We start from the raw sequence: 17821 nt of genomic DNA, 5'->3' as shown, positions 1-17821 counted from the left end.
GATGCCCCCACGCTTGTGGACAATCTGAATCTGATACCAATGTACTTTAATACTTCAAACTTTAAAGAGATATGAGAGAGAGATAGGAGAACTGTACACCAGATTGGGTCCCGAATTACCCACTGAAGGACCCCCTATCCCGATAACGAGATAGTATTTTCTTTATTACTTTAGAGAGAACGATTGTGGACTGTAGATAAGCCAAATGCAAGATCTCGGAGGATCGGAAGCCTGGCTGAACTGTACACGGCTGTAGAAACACCTCAATGAACTGATCTCGAGCCTATGCACTCTTCCCAAGGGCATGAGGAAGGGCTGCACACCTGAGGCTGAGAAAGGACTGCGGTGGACTGTTCTAAGCTATGTAACTATGCTGTAAATGCTTATGAATGATATGTTACCTTCACCAGATGACTGTTGCATGTATGGATGATGCATAGAAGGCAGAATACTGTTGTAGAACTGATGCTGGACTGAAACGCAGACTGTAGACTGAAACGCAATGCTGGAAACTGCTGTAGATCTGCAAACGCACGGCTGGACTGAACTGAACACCTGCTGGCTATGGTATATGCAAAAAAAGCAGAGATGCTTTTTGAATTGGGGCTTGAAAAGGTGCTGAATGCAGGCACCTATGATCTACAGGTACTGCTGAGCTGCCGTACAGACTACTGGTCTGCTACGTTGAACTGCTATGGCTGATGGAAGCAAAAACGCAAGATCTCTAGGCTGGAGAAGCAAACGCAGAAGCTCCAAGAAGGTTGGATTAGTCTAGGGTTGAAGGCGGGGATGCTCCTAAGGTTGAGGATGAAGGCGCCTAGTTCACTGAAGACTGAATGAATGTCTAAGCCCTATGCAAGCCTATTTATACTAACTAGGGGCTGGTCATTTATTTAATAAACTTTATGTTTATAAATGACATTAAATGCTAAATAAATACCATAAAATATGGAAAAAATACAAGATAAATCGTAGTAAATTCCCTAAGGTTTTTGGGATGTTCTAAATGATGCACAAGCATATGAATGCATATTATGCAAGATGCAGAGTGCTTTCTGATGCAAACCCTAAGGCTTCTACTGACTCTACATGCATGAATGATTCTCTCCAAGTGGGTTAAGGGACTTGACTGAGTGACTGACCTGCTAAGGCTGAGAAATGAGCTACGTAGCCCGTGCTTGACTTATCCTGGATTGAGGATGTACAATGGGGTCACGGCGTACGACAAATATCATCCTACTGGGTTCTAATAATGTACAAATGTTCCACTGCTGAAGATGAGCCATCTTGTCACCATGCACTGAGTGTAAAGTGCATGTAATACCAACTTTTGTGCACTTGGAGATTATGGACACAGATGCCGTGAGGGATACTTGGGAGTGGATTCTCGATAGTGGTGCTTCGAGGCACATGGCTCCCTTCCGAGAGTTATTACAGGATCTTCGATGGCATACAGGTCACATCTTCATTGATGACAAATCCATATTCCGATTTACAGTGAAGGTAGATTGGAGATTATTGCCGATGGCAAAGGGGGGAAGCATTCCTCGCAAGCTCTTTATGTCCCAGCTCTTGGTTTTCATCTTTTGTCAGTGCATGAGGTTTGTAAGGCTAGCATACAGGTGAAGTTCGATGAGCATTTTGTTGCTCTCCGAGACAAAGCAACCTGCCAGGTTGTTTGGGAAGGAGGAGTGGAGAATGGGATCTGCAAACTCTCAGCATTCTCTTCTCTGACAGGTACTCAGCTCGGTGATCTGTGGCATTTTTGTTTTGGCCACTTGAACGTGGATGCGCTACAGGAGCTTTTCGGGACCAGATGGTGGATGGCTTGGCAATGTTGGCACCACGTAGGGACACTGTAGTTCTTAAATTCGTGGTAAGCAACACAGGGAATCTTTTTCAAAGCAAGCTACTAGGCAGGCTTCAAAACCTTTGGAGTTGTACACACTGACTTGTGTAGACCTATGCAGACCCCATCTTCGGGATGTTCTTTGTACTTCATGCTGCTTGTGGATGATTGTAGCAAGTTTACATGGGTTTATTTTCTTTCCTAGAGGACCAAGCCTTTGCTCGGTTCAAGGAGTGGCATGTTATGGTGAAGGAGGAGTCTGGATTGCAGGTGCAGACTCTTCAGGCTGACAAAGGAGGGAAGTTCTCTTCTAATGCTTTTGTGCGGAGCATGGCATCAAGTGGGAGCTGGCCAATACAGGTTCGCCTTCAGAGAATGGAGTAGTTGAGCGTAAGAACTGGACTGTGGTGGAGATGGCGAGGACGATGCTGGAGCATCATGATCTTCCTCGTCCACTTTGGGGAGAGGCTGTGGCTACGGCTGTCCATATCCTCAACCAATCTCTGACGACTTTAGTACCAAAGATGACTCCATATGAGGCTTATTTTGGCAGGAAACTAGATGTCTCCCATTTCCGTGTGTTTGGGAGTGATGTCTATGTTCACATTCCAAAGAAATATTGGTTGGGATTTAGGTATGAGTTCTATCTTATGACCAACACTCCTAGATGAAGGTAACTCATAAGGTAATTCATGAGAAACATATATGAAAGTAGCTCATGCATAAGTCTTCCTTTCTCTAGATCCTCGGGAGGGGAAAGAATCGGGAGGTTAACACCAACCAAATTTATGGCTGTGCTTGTTTAATATATAGCTTTCACACAAATTTTTGTCCTCACATGATCCGTATCAGTAAGTGAACAGTCGATGGAGCCACTAGTTTCCATATTTAGAGTAGTAATGCACTTATCAAACATCATCTTTGGTACATCAAAAATTAGTACAGCAAATAAGTAGTTGATAGAGCAAATGCAGATTTCACATTGTGAAGTTTTCGTCCGAGTTACGGCTAGTTGATATTGTGCTTATTCTTTCTATCTTTAGCGGTGCATTTACCCTATCAACTACTTATTTACTGTATTAATTTTTTCTATTTGCTACTTCCCTTAGTGCTAGGCTTCATTATGGCTGAGTCTGCCTTGCATCTACGGAGGTTTGACAGAAACTCAATACGAAGGCCTTTGTGTGAATATATATATGCTCTTATGTGTGTGTGTGTGTGTGGAGTGCGTGTGTGAGAGCATATCTTGATACAGAATGTCATGGCCCTGTGAAAATGGAACAGCACAAGTATGGGCATGGTGGTTGCTGAGCAAAAATATTAAAAGATTCACATTTGGGGTGCCCGGACAAATGAAATGATGTGTGGACACTTCAGATGTGAAAGGGGGGACCAAGACATTAATGTTTTTAATGTTTTATTGATGGTTTCCCCTAGGCCTTAGTGGCCCCTAGGGAACTTTAATGTTTATTAAAGTTGGGGCCCTAGGACATTTTTGGGGAGAGGCCACTCCACTTTTGGAGTTGCATGTCTCTCTCACCTCTCTCTCTCTCTAGCTTTTTGGGAGGCGTGTAACATACATGCAAGTTGGAAGCGTGGAGAAGAGGAGAAGCAAGTCGACTGGTTTTTGCTGTTGATTTCTGTGCAAAGCAGGCCGTACAGTCCAGGTGGAATTTGCTTGTACAGAACTGCTGCTGGTACAGGCTGCGCTGACAGTAGCTGAAGACAGGTACAGAACTGTTGCTGCAAGTTTTGCTGCTGGTACAGTTGTACGGACATGGCAGGTGCTGGCGGCGCTGGACAGAACAGGTACAGACTGCACTGAACTGTACAGCAGGTACAGTTGGGTACAGCAGGCTGATTTAGGCAACTGCAGTACAGTCCCTACAGCTCTGTAAGGACAGGTACAGTCAGACTCTACTGTGGTGTACGGAGAGGTACATGCCGGCGTTGACCTGTCATTTCTGGACAGTAAAGCGGTGCATCTCCAGCTGGATTCTATCAGAGTTTATTTGGTGCAACAGTCAGGTGGTTGCAGGGGAAAGAGTACAGACAGTCGTCGTCGTCAAGTACAGACTGGTACCACGAGTGCAAAACCACGAGCTGATTTGGTAAGCTCTGAACTTGTTCATCTGTCTTTCTTTCCATTGGCTTATGTTTGCAGAGTTGTGCTATCTGGCCCCTTGTGAGAGGAGGGGTATGGCAGATTGAAAAGGGTGGAAACAGAGATTGGACAGTGAATGTATGATGTATGTTTGTGTTGAGTTGTTGAATCATGTGCATGAGATATGCCAGATGTATGCTCAAGGCTGTCCTGCTAAATGGTCTTGGCTGATCAGAGGGGAGCACAGAGTGTTGCTTTGAGACACAGATCTGTGTGCGTGTGAATCCTCTGTGCTAAGAGGTATTGTGGGCTGCCAGATTGGACATACAGGTGTATTCTCTTGGCTAGTTTTGTTGTACTCAGCCTTACATATTTTTGAAATTGAATAAAGAAATACCGCAAGGGGCGCCAAGCTTTGGGGCCAACAGGTGTCGGTTTTATTTCAGATTTGGGGCACTCTAGCTCCAATCAAATTTGTTTTCATATCTGGACTACAAATGGAAGGGTGACTGCTAGTCTGGTTTCTACCAGAGGCCGGTTTCACAGAGTTCTACACCCACTATTGGGCACTGATGACGTTAGTGGGAATGTCGTAGTATCTAGTCCATACTATGCATAATGGAGTTGATAGTTATATAGTCTTGTGGGTTGACTACCATGAGTATATAACATGCACATTCCTAAAAGGTGAATTTGGGCATGTTCTTGGATTCATCTAGGTATATATATCATTTTTGGTCTCCAAAAAAAGAAAGTCACTGTTTTCTTTTCTCTCTTTTGTAGGTTCACATGCAATTGGAAAGCAGGCATATATGGGTGGATCACTTATTGGACATTAGGGCACGGGCGGGTGGATGCCATTGTGTGGGCGAACAGCTTAAGGGGGCGGGCCTCTATGGCTTCCAAGATGACCATCTTGGCGATGTAGGTGGCCCAACGGTCCATGGTCTCTCCACACCGTCTCGCATGGCCACTAGGGCAGCTCACTTGACCCGATGCCCACCACCCAACACAAGTGGCAGCCACTACGCTCTACCCAACATGTACCGCTCACACACAAGGCCTCTAGTGTCAATTGTGCACGTTATGCCGCCTAGTATGCACACAAGAGGGAAAGCAACCAACCCCTAGCCATGTTATTGCTAGACTTTGAGAAGGCATATGAGCTGATTGGGATTTCCTTGAAGGAACCCTTAGATGTATGGGATTCTCTTAGGACTGGATCAAAGGTGTTTCATGTGTGTATGGGGATGCTCACTGTAGTGTGTTCGCATATGGTGGTAGAGGTGATCGCCTCCACATCTTTCTTTTTGTACGATAGGGATGCCCCTTAGCGTCCTTGTTATATCTCATTGTTGGTGAGGCTACGAGCATCTTTCTTTGCTCCACTCTTGGAGTTTTTGGTTTGAGTCCGCTGCTCGTGTAGTGAGGATGAGCTTTTGGACTTTGAGCTTGCTAATGATATTGCTATGTTCCTTGAGGCATCACTTATATGTTTATGTTGCTTTCGGATTGCTTTGGAGAGGTTTGCCTAGCTGCAGGGGCTCTCATTAATTGGCATCAATATGTCGGTTTTGGGATTAGTGACTAGAGTCACTTGGGGTGCAAGCTCTGGTTTGAGAGGGGCTGTAATGCTGGATAGTTGGGCGTCAAGTTGGGGTTGATATATCGCTTGCACAATAGTTTGCACCAGTACTTATGAGCATAAGGAAGAAACTTCTTCATTGGAGTTGTAGGAGATTGGATCTATCCTCTAGAGCCTTGGTGGTTAACCAAGTACTGCTTGCCTCATGTTGGTTCATTGCCTTATATGGGTAATTCTCTCGTGGATGCATTGGCCAGTTGCAGAGATTGGTCCGGAACTTTCTCTGGAGACTGGTCAGCTTTGGATGGTTCACTACACATACGGGCCAGAGTTACTTGGGAGATTGTTATACATCCCAGATAGGAAGGGGGACTGAATATTGTAGATTCGGATATATGATGCAGAGCATTGCTTTGCAAGTTTACGGTTAGAGGTTTCCTTCCGGGCAGGAGCCTTGGAAGAATTTTTATGTTTTACATTTCCGGTTGTACACCTCGTGATGGTGGAGATTGGATACTAAGTTTACGTTTCATCTTTACTGAAGTAGAGTATAGGGCACCTTCCTCTCCACTTATAGCTTCCATTATCAGAGCCTTGAGACCTTTTTTGAGATAGAGGCTTCCTAGATTAGAGAACGAGGTTGATAGACAGCTCTCATTATGTGGAACGACCTCATTAGAGATGAGGTTAGGTGACCTTTGGGTGCATTTGTATATATGCAGTGGGCTAGGCTGGGAGAGATGTGCATTGATAGTTATTGCTTGGAAGACTTTTAAAAGTCTTCCTATGGATCGAAGACCATCACCTCAGAGGGAGTCTTAGGCAGATTGAATTGATGCAGCCGTGGCCTTTTGCCAAAGCCAAGATGAACGTGTGAAACCGGTGTGGAAAGGCTTTCACAAGAAGGCTTTTGGACCATCCTTTGTGTTCTTATTGAGATGGCAAACCTCGTGGCATGGTACTGGGCACCCACTTTCTTTGATTCGTGAAGTGTTCTTGCGGGGAGTTCTTCTCCTTACATTGCAATTACGACCATTGAATGAACTTGGTTGACACACTATGCATTGCTAATGTTGTAGCTTCTTAAGCATTTGACAAACTCACACCATCTGTTTCGGATGAGATATATCCCATCACCACATGAGCCATCCAAACCTTTGGATTTTCTTTTCCTTTTCCCATTCCCAATTCCGTGGGTTTACAGGTAATGGGAAAAATCTGCGAAGATTCTTACCCATATTTGACCATTTCTCTAGAAATGTCTTCTTGTAGCGCGATGTGCTGCTTCAATGGTTTAATATAGAATACGACCCGCTGAATAAGTTTTAATGCCATGTTCTTCGTAAGTCATGTACCATCCGTTCGGCAACCCTTTACATCTGCCCTTTTAACATTTCTAAAACTTTGTACGCTTTGGATATAGCATCCGAATTGAGTTCCTTCTTGTTCTTTTACCTCACTGGCACATTTCACGATTAGCATCATCCTAGGTTGCTAGGTGTTTTCTCCAAGACAGGAGTGCCATTAGAGGATTCTATCCAGTGAGGATGGAGATTGTTGAAATGTGACATGTAGGAGATTATTCCTGGCATTGCTCGTCACCCAATTAGAGTAATTAGTCACTTAGGAAGCACTGTCATGTTTATCCTCCGCATGATATTGTGACCCATGGGTCTTGGTGCTTATGGTTGTGTGGTGGATGTCTTATCAGATATCTTCATTGGGATCTTGGTCAGTGGGAGTGGATTGATGCAGCCAATTCTATGAAGAGTTAGCCCTTTTTCTGTAATGTCAGGCTCCTTTTACTTGGATGGATTCAGAGGACTTCTACATTTAGGCTGCACTAGGAGAGTTATGACATCACCTCATTGATTCAAAAGAGATTTTGGCACTCATATAGGAGGAGCCAGATTTCCCACTTCTTTTGGTTATTCCTACATGGTGGCCTCCCCATTGATTAGTGGAGGGCTATTTTTGGCGCAGGCCGTGCTTGCCCTAGATGCCCGGTAATTCCTCATACACAGTATAGACCACCTCTGGAGAGGATTAATACTAGTTGTGAGATCATTGCTAGTATCACATCTTGGCAGATTTGGAGGGCCAGATGCACGGAGAGGGCATTCAGATATACGGTACATTTGTACTATATGGGGAGATATTATTCACTCTTATGGCCACATGAGCTTGTACACAGGGACCATCCAGACCTGCGCAAGCAAGCGCACTAATTTTATGAGGGAGTCGGATCAAGGGATCTTTTTCTCATTGACCCCCGCAGGACTCTCTGTAGTCTATACATACTGAATAAAATTTTGTTTATGTAGAGGACGCTCAATCCCCCTTCCTTTCTTAGTGAGCTTGGATTGTTTCTACAACCCGGAACCCACCTCTAGAAAGCAATAGGCCTTCGTGTCTTCTTCACCACACTTCCCCACCAGATTTCAATCTGCCCCTCAGTCCATGAGATCAGGCCATACAACTGCAAATACTGTCCATACACGTGCACTTTCATCTAGCTGTACAGCTGTAGAATCAGCTGGTCGTAGAGCTGCACTTGTACTTGGTGGTATGGCAGCACTGCCTGTTGTGTGTGCAGGTCTGCAGCACCCTCTGTGTATACTTGTCCATACAACAATGCATAGTGTTGCTAGTATAGCTGTGCAGTGCTATGTGCTGATCGGCGGGGCCGAGATGGCTACTTATGCTTTCTGCAAGGGGAGGAATAAATGTGTGTTTTGTGGGAGGGCTGGCCATTCTTTTATGATTTGAAATTCAGTCGAAAAGTGTGAAAGTATAAAGCTAGTAGTCATAATTCTCACTTACTCTTGGAATCCTGCAACAATGTTGAAGACTATTCATGGTCTTGATAAAGGTGTACAAGAGCATACATAAAACTTCATGGTGAACTTGTTTCCTACTTGCAGGTGCCTGTTGTTGATGGATTTTCCTTTCCACACAGTACAAAACGCATGAAAATTGCTGGCCGCCAGATCACTTCCTACCTGATTGATCTCCTCCTTAGGAGAGGGTGAGTACTTATATCAGGCTTGAAGAGGCTTCCTTTCAAATAACTTTTTGAAGTATTTGCTTAGAATGTATCCGATTTTACAACGTAATGAGCTCTTTTGGGACTGCATGTGGTCCGTGTTTCCCTGTTTCCACGGTTTTTTTCATGGACGGCAAGGTTTCTATGTTTATAGGCACTGGGCGCATCCCACTGTCCAGTCTGGGGAGTTATCTTATCTCAGCAGCGGGACCCTTGGGATGAGCTGCAATATTGGCTTGAGTCTGCATACCCTATTGCAAAGAAACCCGGGAGAACCCTAATGCAAAGAAACCCAGGAGAGAGAGAATGGAAAAAAATTCTATTAATGTCTACGGAAGGTGAAAATGGCCTACGAGACCCAATACATAAATGAAGACCATAAAAGGCCTTGTGCCAAATTTGTGGTCAAGAAGAACGGAACAAAAAATACAAACATCACATCCAACTAAACAAAAAAGAGATGCGACATTTACAACAATGCCGGATTGGAGGTCGTTGACATTGTGAGGCAATGTTGACAGCAGAAGTCACTTGCTAAGCAGTTGGCTTTGGGTGTGAAAATTTTGGATAAGAGTTTTGCATCACAAAAAATGGCCCATTTATCTTCTTTACTCATCTGCAATCCACATCTTTGTACCCTTCAGTTTCCTTGACTGCTTAAGGACATTCACCTTGTTGGCTTTGATATCATAGGAGAGGACTGCATGAGGAGTGCCTATCTGAATTTTTGTCATTGCTGACCCTTTCAATTGGATTTCTGCCACTACGATATGCAATCCTTTCCATCTATCAATCACATAGTTCTCCCACTGGGCTTTGCATAAATCTGCTTAACTGTGACAGTCCAAACTGAATGTCTGGCCTTGTTTGCATAAGTACATGACACATCCAACAGCTTGCTGATACAACATGTCATCAAAAGGGTCATTGGATCTTGGAGATTGAACCTGGCAAGTGTCTCCACTGATGTAGCAACAGGCTTGCAGTCACCTCTTTAGCGACTTCTATATATACTTCGGCGGCAACATGGCAATACCATCATCAAGCTGAAGAAACTAAATAGCCAAATTGTAATGCAATGGGTCCAAATCTATCATTTCAAATGACACATGTAATTTAGTCTTGAAGGCTAAAATCTTCCTCATCATTAGGGCCTGTGAGCAGCATATCATCAACATACAAGACGATGACCAAGAAAATATCCCGAGTCCTCTTGACATAGAGGGTATTCTATTTTGAAACCCAAGAGCAATCAAGTATGCATGAATCTTCTTATACCATGACCAAGAAAATATCCCGAGTCTTCTTGACATAGAGGCTATTCTATTTTGAAATCCAAGAGCAATCAAGTATGTGTGAATCTTCTCATACCATGCTATAGGTGCCTTCTTGAGACCATATAGAGCCTTTTGTAACTTGCACACTTTGCTCTCATGACCCTTTTGAACAAATCCACGAAGTAGAGGTACACATACCTCCCCATATAAATCACCATTTAACAAAAGCAGTCTTGATGTCCAACTGATATACATGCCAACCATGACGTTGTGCCAATGTGATGATAACACCTAATTGTAGTCATACGAGATGTGGGGCCAAAGGTCTCATCTTAATCGATGCCCTTTTGGTGAGCATAAGATGACATTCAATTATGCATGAAATTGAGTCATCCTCTTTCATTGTTGATGCTTGGAGAGCAGGCAAGGACATGACACAAGGGTGGCCACTTCTCATGAAATCAATGATAGCCAGACAGGTTTGGAGTTGCTTAGAAAGAGGATGGCTTTGCGGGGCACCACAAATCCATATTGGGGGCGATCTCATTCCACTCCAGTTAGGGCAGTGAACTTACATTATTAATGTGAGAGAAGCCCGAGAGCAAATGGGTAGTGTATAGAGAGGGACAGGTGATCATTGCAGATGGTCAGCCCACATAGGGGTGCAGGGTCTATGTGACCACAACTGTATTGTACACAGCCTTCTCGAATTCTTTCAATGGTAAGGTGTAATGACGAGGCCATATTTATGTGTGTTTGCCCTAGCTTGCTAGCCAAGAATTATACACATTGCAGTTTGCTCCTTCTCAAGGCCTTCAGTTGTGCTTAGGGGTTATTGCAAGATAGTTTATCGCAAGGTTGCATTTAAAACCAGTTTTTTATTATTTAGTACTTTTTGGACTTCCGAACGTTTCCAAATGTTTCAAACTCAAAAAACGTCTGTGTTTTGGTTTCTTTCCTTGTGTCCTTTTTTTCTATTTATTATGTTTGGCGATCGCTTTGTATAGCCTGTTTGCGCTCATGACATCAGACAGATGTGACATTGTCATTTGATTTTGGTTTATCACTTGTTTCTACTATCTACTCGAATTGTCAAATTCCAATCATGGTGTATTTGGGTATGTCTAGACATTGTTTATGTTGTGAGTGCTAATTTTGAAATTCTTAGATAGGTTGAAATGCTAGAGTGTGACATGTATTTTGACACATCACTCCTTGTCTATCAAAGGATATTAGATATGGACTTCGAGCTTTCTTGACCAATCTCTCACACACAAACACACACATATATATGATTTTAACATTGTAAAGTACGTAACGTTTTTGACGTACTTTATCGGTCGGCAACTTCCTATACCACGTACTAAACTTGTGCCGTTTTGTACGTTTCGTACGTTTGAAACTACCTTGGTTTATCGCCTCATGCCCCCCTTTTTTACATTCTTTTTTTTTTGGTGACTTAAATGCTTGGATAGGTTGCTGACAGGTCCGAATGTATGACTTCGACACAGGCTTGGTCATCATTGCTGAATTAAACATGTCAGATTTGTGGATGAATAGGACATAGGTCACATCACTTGAATCCTTGCTTTTGGACATCACATCCACAACTTTACCACTCCTCTCCCACTTTTTGAAGGAGATCATCTCTACCTTTCCTTTACCATTTCAGACCGTTTTTTGCATGCCCATTGGCTCCTCCCATTTCCACTTGTACGCGTGCTCACTTCCAACATGACCTGGACATTGTCTATGTAAGCCCAGTGGGGCGTGCCATGATAGACTCAACCACGTATCCAAGAGATAGAGATATAGAGAGAGGGGGAGAGAGGAAAAGGGGTTTGGGAACTTTGCACAGTACACCACAGTGAGCGGGGAACAAGCCTCGTCCCCTTTTAGGAATTTATTCAGGAACAATCCACATGGAGGCTAGGATCAATGCAATCAATGAGTACAAAACAAATAGATATGCCGATGTAGGATATCCAAGTCAATGTTGATGTCAAGGCACAAGATCTCTGATGTTGAGCACACCATGGGGATGACCCACAAGTATCTCTCACTGGGCTACTACCAGATTCAAAATCCAAATCCAAGTCTAGATCCAAATCCAAGTCCAAATCCCAAGTCCAAGTTCCAGGTCCAAGCTCCAAATCCAAATCCCAAGTCCAAACTCCAAGTCCAAGCTCCACGTCCAAAAAATCACTCGCTTATCCCATGAGTAACCACAACTCCTCCAGCCTTGTCGATGAAGAAAACCATGTAAAAGCTCTTTCTGAAGAGAAAACTGATATGAAACTTGTTTTAATGGTTTTCAGGCGATAAAAACCTCCAAAAAGCAGTTTTTAGGGTTTTTGGAGCAGTTTTAGGGTTTTTGAAATTTTTAGGGTTTTTGAAAATTCCAGCCATACATCTCCGCACATGTCCGTACAGCTCCATACACGCGTCTGTATTGCCCATGCATATGCCCTTACAAGTCTAGGGTTGACCGGACATCTGAAAAGTAAGTTGGACAAGGCGTTGATGGCGAAGAAGAAGCTCTCCATGATCATAAGGATGCCCACACACACACTCCACGATCTCCTTCATGATGCTACAAGAGAGGTTCAACCCTTTTTATACTTGAAGAGGGCTCTGCTTTTTGCCAAAAGCTTAACCAAGCTTTTGCTTTTGCCTTTTTCCCTTTGCTTTCTGCTTTATATCAAAGTTCTTTAACTTTGCTTTTCTAACTTTAGGGCCTTGCTTTTCGGCCCTGAAGCTACTTTTTGAAAAAGAGGCTTTTAGTTTTTTGGTACGGCTTAGTCTCCTCTTTCCAATTGTGCCCTTGGCTCGTGGTCAACTCGGTTTGACTGTTCTGCTTTTCCTTGCTTTTGACCAAAACTGGTGCTTTTTCCTGTGCCAACTTCATGAACTTGGTTTCCATGCTTGCAACAATCTGTCCATGTGTCCGGGCATAAGTTCCATTATGTGAAAAAAGAGCTAGGAGGGCCAAAAAGTTACAGTCTAGGTCGATCATTTGAATGGAAACATCACCAATATTGACTTCTCAACCTCTTCATCCACACTCACCTCTTAGCTCACTTCCATTATTCACGAATTTGCTCGTGCCAGCTTCCCACCGATTTCACACTCCACCTCTACACCTCGAAGCAAATCTCTCCCCAAAATGGCTGGTATGATGATTAATGCAAAGCTACTTGCTTCTATCTTTTACTTCAATGGGGATTGTGATGAATCTTTGCACTTAAGATGCAGAGGTCCTTTCGAATCCTTACCTGTAACAACAAGAGAGCGTTTTTACCCAAGTGTCATGTGCACCTGGGGTCCCACAGAGACATAATTGGACAAGAGTACATCTATAAGTTACCTTTTGGATGTGCCGTGAGCATGTTGTGAGCCTTGTCCAGGGGCAGGTTGCGAGTTGCCATCAGGTCTAGGTCACAGAGGTGTCAAGTCACGCCTTTTCCTATTAGAGACAACTCACTTGGATGATTTTGCGGACAAGCGTCCAAGTAGGTTATTAGGCCAGGCGACAGGCATTGGAACTAGTCAAGTCAAGTCAAGGTATGGAGTGAGTCAAGAAGTTGTTGGGCTTAATACCCATGTCCGGGCAGCAATGGTTAGTGCGTTTTGCAGCATCAGGCAGCGCCTAATAGGTTGTTGGCAGCGTGGACAGCTTGTGGGGACATGTAGAGTTTCCCTATGGGGTTGTCGACTGACTGACTACCTACAATGGGAAAACATAACATTAAAAGCGTTTTTACCTAGTTTGAGATGGTTTTCCTCAGTCGCGTGAGTGTAGGGCTGCTCCACCAGCCGCAAGGGGCTCCAGAGTGTTTGGGTTTATTCATTCCAATTTGAGAGATATTGAAGGCAATCAGCTTCAGCGTTCAAGCAAGGAGATCGAAGTGAGTTTAGAGCTGTCCATCATCTGCAGAAGGATAGCACTTCACTCTCCGAAGGTCAGCATGCCATGCGCCCCAGCAAGGTCAAGCAGCATGGTCTGCATAGTCGCCCGACAGTGAGGCCAGAATCACCAACGCAGCCCATAGGGATTTAAACACTCTCGCAAGTTAAGTACTACAGACTACAGTGGTCACATCTTTTATATGAAGCATAATCCAAGAGTAAAGCAAACACACCATTTGTGGTTTGGGCCCTTAGGTGGTCATTGGGACCCTATCAGGTGTGTAACCTGTCTCTTTTCCTACCCTAACTTCTCCATCTCTTCTCGATTAAGTTAACGCACGCCTTCTTCCATGACACATGTAACATTTGTATGAGAGTTTGATAAGGCTGTGCTGGAAGTTTTTTTTGCTGTGAATGGTGTTGGGGGTTTGTTATCACGACCAAACCCTCTCCAAGATCCCCTAAACACAACATAAACACATGGTTAATCCAATTAATAACGGCAGGCTCGTGCTCACCACCCAACTGTAGATTTGAGAACGTTGGATCACCCCCGAGCATAGGGGTCAAGGCTGTCATCCATAAAGACCCAACCGGGAGGCCGTGGTGCCCCATACCACCATTAACCGCCCCAAAGGACTGATGGCAGATTGTCTAAATCACTATGGACTAGGAGTGGGTTAGGCACTCTCATGGCCTAGGTATTGACCATCATAGCACAAGGCTACAACAATACAATGACCCACTCCACTCATAATCCTGATGTGTATAGCTATTTCCAATGAAAGCTATTCTTATAGGATTATTCACTTATCACTTATGAATTATTATAAACCTATACCCTTATAATTAACCTGCTTTTCTAATCCGAGGGTCCCCTAGCCCCCCGATTAGGTTGACTAACCCGGTGGTTAGCATCAGGTATGTCACAAATGGTTTACTAGAGCTTTGGGGAATACCCATAAGATACGCTCTAGTAGAATCATTTAGCCATCCACTATGGGCAATATGTAAGAATCACCTTTCATAGAAGACTGTCATAGAAGAGGAGTCACAGGAACCTCAAGTAGCCACACCATGTGCTTACCAACCAGATTCATCCCACATGCCTACTATGCAAGAAATGTGGACCTTGTTGTGGACATTTGTTCAAGTAAATGTACACCAGGCTCTCAAAGATCCGGAAGAAGCGGCACGCTGAAGGGCCATGGAGTTAGAACGTTTATGGGCTGACATTGCGATTCACGGCTAATTTGGGGATGTGAGGTAGAGGTTGCTGGTAGCTTGCTGTGTTCAGGAAGACCCAAGGGTGAGGATACGTGAAAATGTCACAAATGTGCAGCGGACCATTCTTAACCAAGCCCGATAACCACAATCAACATCAGCAAGTCAACTACTAGAGAAAATGTAGTTTAGTAAGTCGATGGTAAGATGGATTCAAACGCTTCACATTCAAGGTTATACCAATTTGTAGCTTATTTTTCTGCAATACATAGGTCAAGGAAGGATAAAATCAGGATAAGTTGATGCACAAGTGGATTGAAGAAGCACTAGAAGCACGTTGGAGCAGTGATCCTGTGCCTTGTCATCTGCGCCTCTCTCCCCTCCTGCCTGCCGTCACCCTCTCCTTTCTTTTGCCTGTGCGCTGCCCCCTTTCCGCCCTCTCCATCCCTTTCACCTGCGCGCTTGCCCCCTGCTCCTGCTCGCTTGTTCCTGCTCTTGCCCGCCCTTTGTCCTCCCCGTCTAGCACCCCCCCTCCCCCCCTTTCCGCCTCTCGTTCGCCCTCTTCTCCCTTGTCCGGCGCCCCGGTTCTTTTTTCTTCCCTTTTCCTTGCTTTTCGCCCCTGCTTCTCTGCCCCCTCGCCCACTGGTCGCTCTGCCTCCCATCCTTTTCCTACATTCGAGCCCCCCCCTCACCTTCCGGCTCCTCGTACTGCCTCCTTGCCTCCCCCCCAAGGTGGTTCCAAACGTAGTGAACGATACGTTTAGTACGTTTGGAAAACGTGCTGAAAAGATTCCAAACGTAGTGAACGTTGCCCCCGATATATATGTATACAAAATTTATAGTTTACTTATAAACTTTTGAAATATAAAGTTTGAAGATTCATCAATGAACATTAAAGCACTTACTAATTTTATACAAACTTTATATTTCAAAATTCTAGCACAATATGAATAAAATTTCAATCTGTGTGTAGGGGTCCGGGGAGGTGCAACAGAGAGAGCCTTGTGGGGGAGAGAGAGAGAGAGAGAGAGAGAGAGAGAGAGAGAGAGAGAGAGAGAGAAATGAAATGAAATGATGTATTAACGTCTTCAGAAGGCCAAAATGACCTATGAGACCAAAAAGGTTACAACAATTGGTGGATCTGATACAATGTTTGTGTAAGAAAAGCTAAAAACAACTAAACAACTAACTGAAAGTGAAACAACTATGAGGAAAAGTAAGGTACTAGGAGCTCCTAATGGATAACATCGTGGAGGAAAACTCTAGCAACAAAGGTGAGCATCATACACATCACTATCCAAAGATGTCCCTCATCGGTCGATGGCGGATATCCTCAATGTCCTCCATGGTGAGTACTCTGACTGGACGTCTCCCATGCCGTGCTAGTATGGTCCTGATCCTCTATTGTAGTCTCCGCCGGTGTCGAGATGGGCCTCTCATCTTGGGGCGCCTGGACCGCCCCAGCTCTATAGCCCGATCAATCAGTGTACCTTTGGTGTGGCTATACTCTGGGGCTAGCTGCAATGCCTGTTGGCCTGACTGCTCAATCTCTGGTCGAAAGAAGTCTGTAATCTGCCTCTGTAGGTGTCTCTCCCTCTCTGATCCCCTCCCTCTCAAGAGACCCTCTCTATGTCTACGCAGCTCCAATAAGTATAATCCGAGGCATCTCGATCCTGGTATCTCATTACTCTAGAAAGTGGTCCGAAACCCTCTCTGAACAGGCAGTGAAAACAGCCTCGTATCTCGTAATATACTGGACAATGACATATGTAATGTAACTCTGTCTCTGGCTCCATCTGGCACAACTGACAAATCCTGGCCTCAGCTGGTACTCCTCTGAATCTGCCAGTCTCAATCTCTAGCTGGTGTGAGGATGTGCGCATCTGACCAATAGCACACCGTACCCCATGAGAAAGATGAGTATCCATGTAGCTGGGTCTAATCACAAACCCATCCTCCGTGAGCTGGAGAAGATGATCTCTATAGAAAGCCATCTTTGTACCAAGCTCGTGTGTCGGCTCCTCCTAGTGTCCAGCTGAGTCAAGTCTTGCCTGATAAGTTTTGTAATCTCTGCCCGTGTGAGAGAGAGGGAGGGTGCATCCAGGGAGTACTGAAATGGAGGTAGCCTGTCCATACTAAAGCCATGCAGTTGGAACCAAGCTGTCATCTGTGCATACCAACATGATCCGTCTCCTTGTGATGCCAACTGTCGTGAAGACTCCAGGGCTAAGCGAGCATATCTGTCTCTAGGGAGAGCCCAAGTGCTATGTATAAAGGAGACTCATCGAGTGAGGGCCTCTACTACCAATGGGGGGATAGCCATTTCTGCATGGATAATATCATGTGGTACGGAGGCCTTGGCCCTAATCATCCGGGTTATCATAGAAACCAAGGGCCTCTCCATACATCTCCATCCATCAGTGCTACCAGCTCGGCTGTGGTGATCCACTGAGGGTCCCCATATCTCCACTCCATACAGCATGGCTGAAGTGAACAAAGTGTCAAAGAGCCAGAGCTTTGTTCGAGGTTCTTGAAACTGAACCTGCGAACACATCCTCTCTAGTCTCCCCAATGCTACATAAGCTCTGGTCAATCTCGTCTCCGCCGCTCTCCTCAAGGACAATAGTGGGCCACTAAAAACCACACCTAGGTAAGTATATGCATCTGTATACTCCACTGTCTCCTGACCATATGTAAAGGTGGGTACTGACCTCCTAACCCACTGTGCTGTGGTGTTAAACACCATCACCTTGGTTTTACCAAGGTTAACAGACAATCCACTGTCCTATGCAAACGTGTGCAATGCATCCAAATGACGCTGCATCCC

At 44.6% G+C, this 17821-nt stretch overlaps 1 protein-coding gene across 1 annotated transcript in view; it reads left to right on the top strand.

Moving 5' to 3' along the window:
• The window catches only part of ARP2 (actin related protein 2), a 97149-nt gene that overhangs the window by 51881 nt on the left and 27447 nt on the right, over window positions 1–17821 (top strand). The window contains exon 7 of the mRNA XM_086819259.1: window positions 8463–8566. Coding sequence (XP_086675385.1) covers window positions 8463–8566 — 104 coding nt within the window. The remainder of the gene's footprint in view (window positions 1–8462; window positions 8567–17821) is intronic.

Source organism: Cibotium barometz, chromosome 25 (genome assembly GCF_041138505.1).
Source record: "Cibotium barometz isolate CiBa-2024 chromosome 25, ASM4113850v1, whole genome shotgun sequence".
Classification (NCBI taxonomy): domain Eukaryota; kingdom Viridiplantae; phylum Streptophyta; class Polypodiopsida; order Cyatheales; family Cibotiaceae; genus Cibotium; species Cibotium barometz.
Note: the sequence above shows the minus strand (reverse complement) of the source record. Positions and strands in the feature narration are given on the sequence as shown.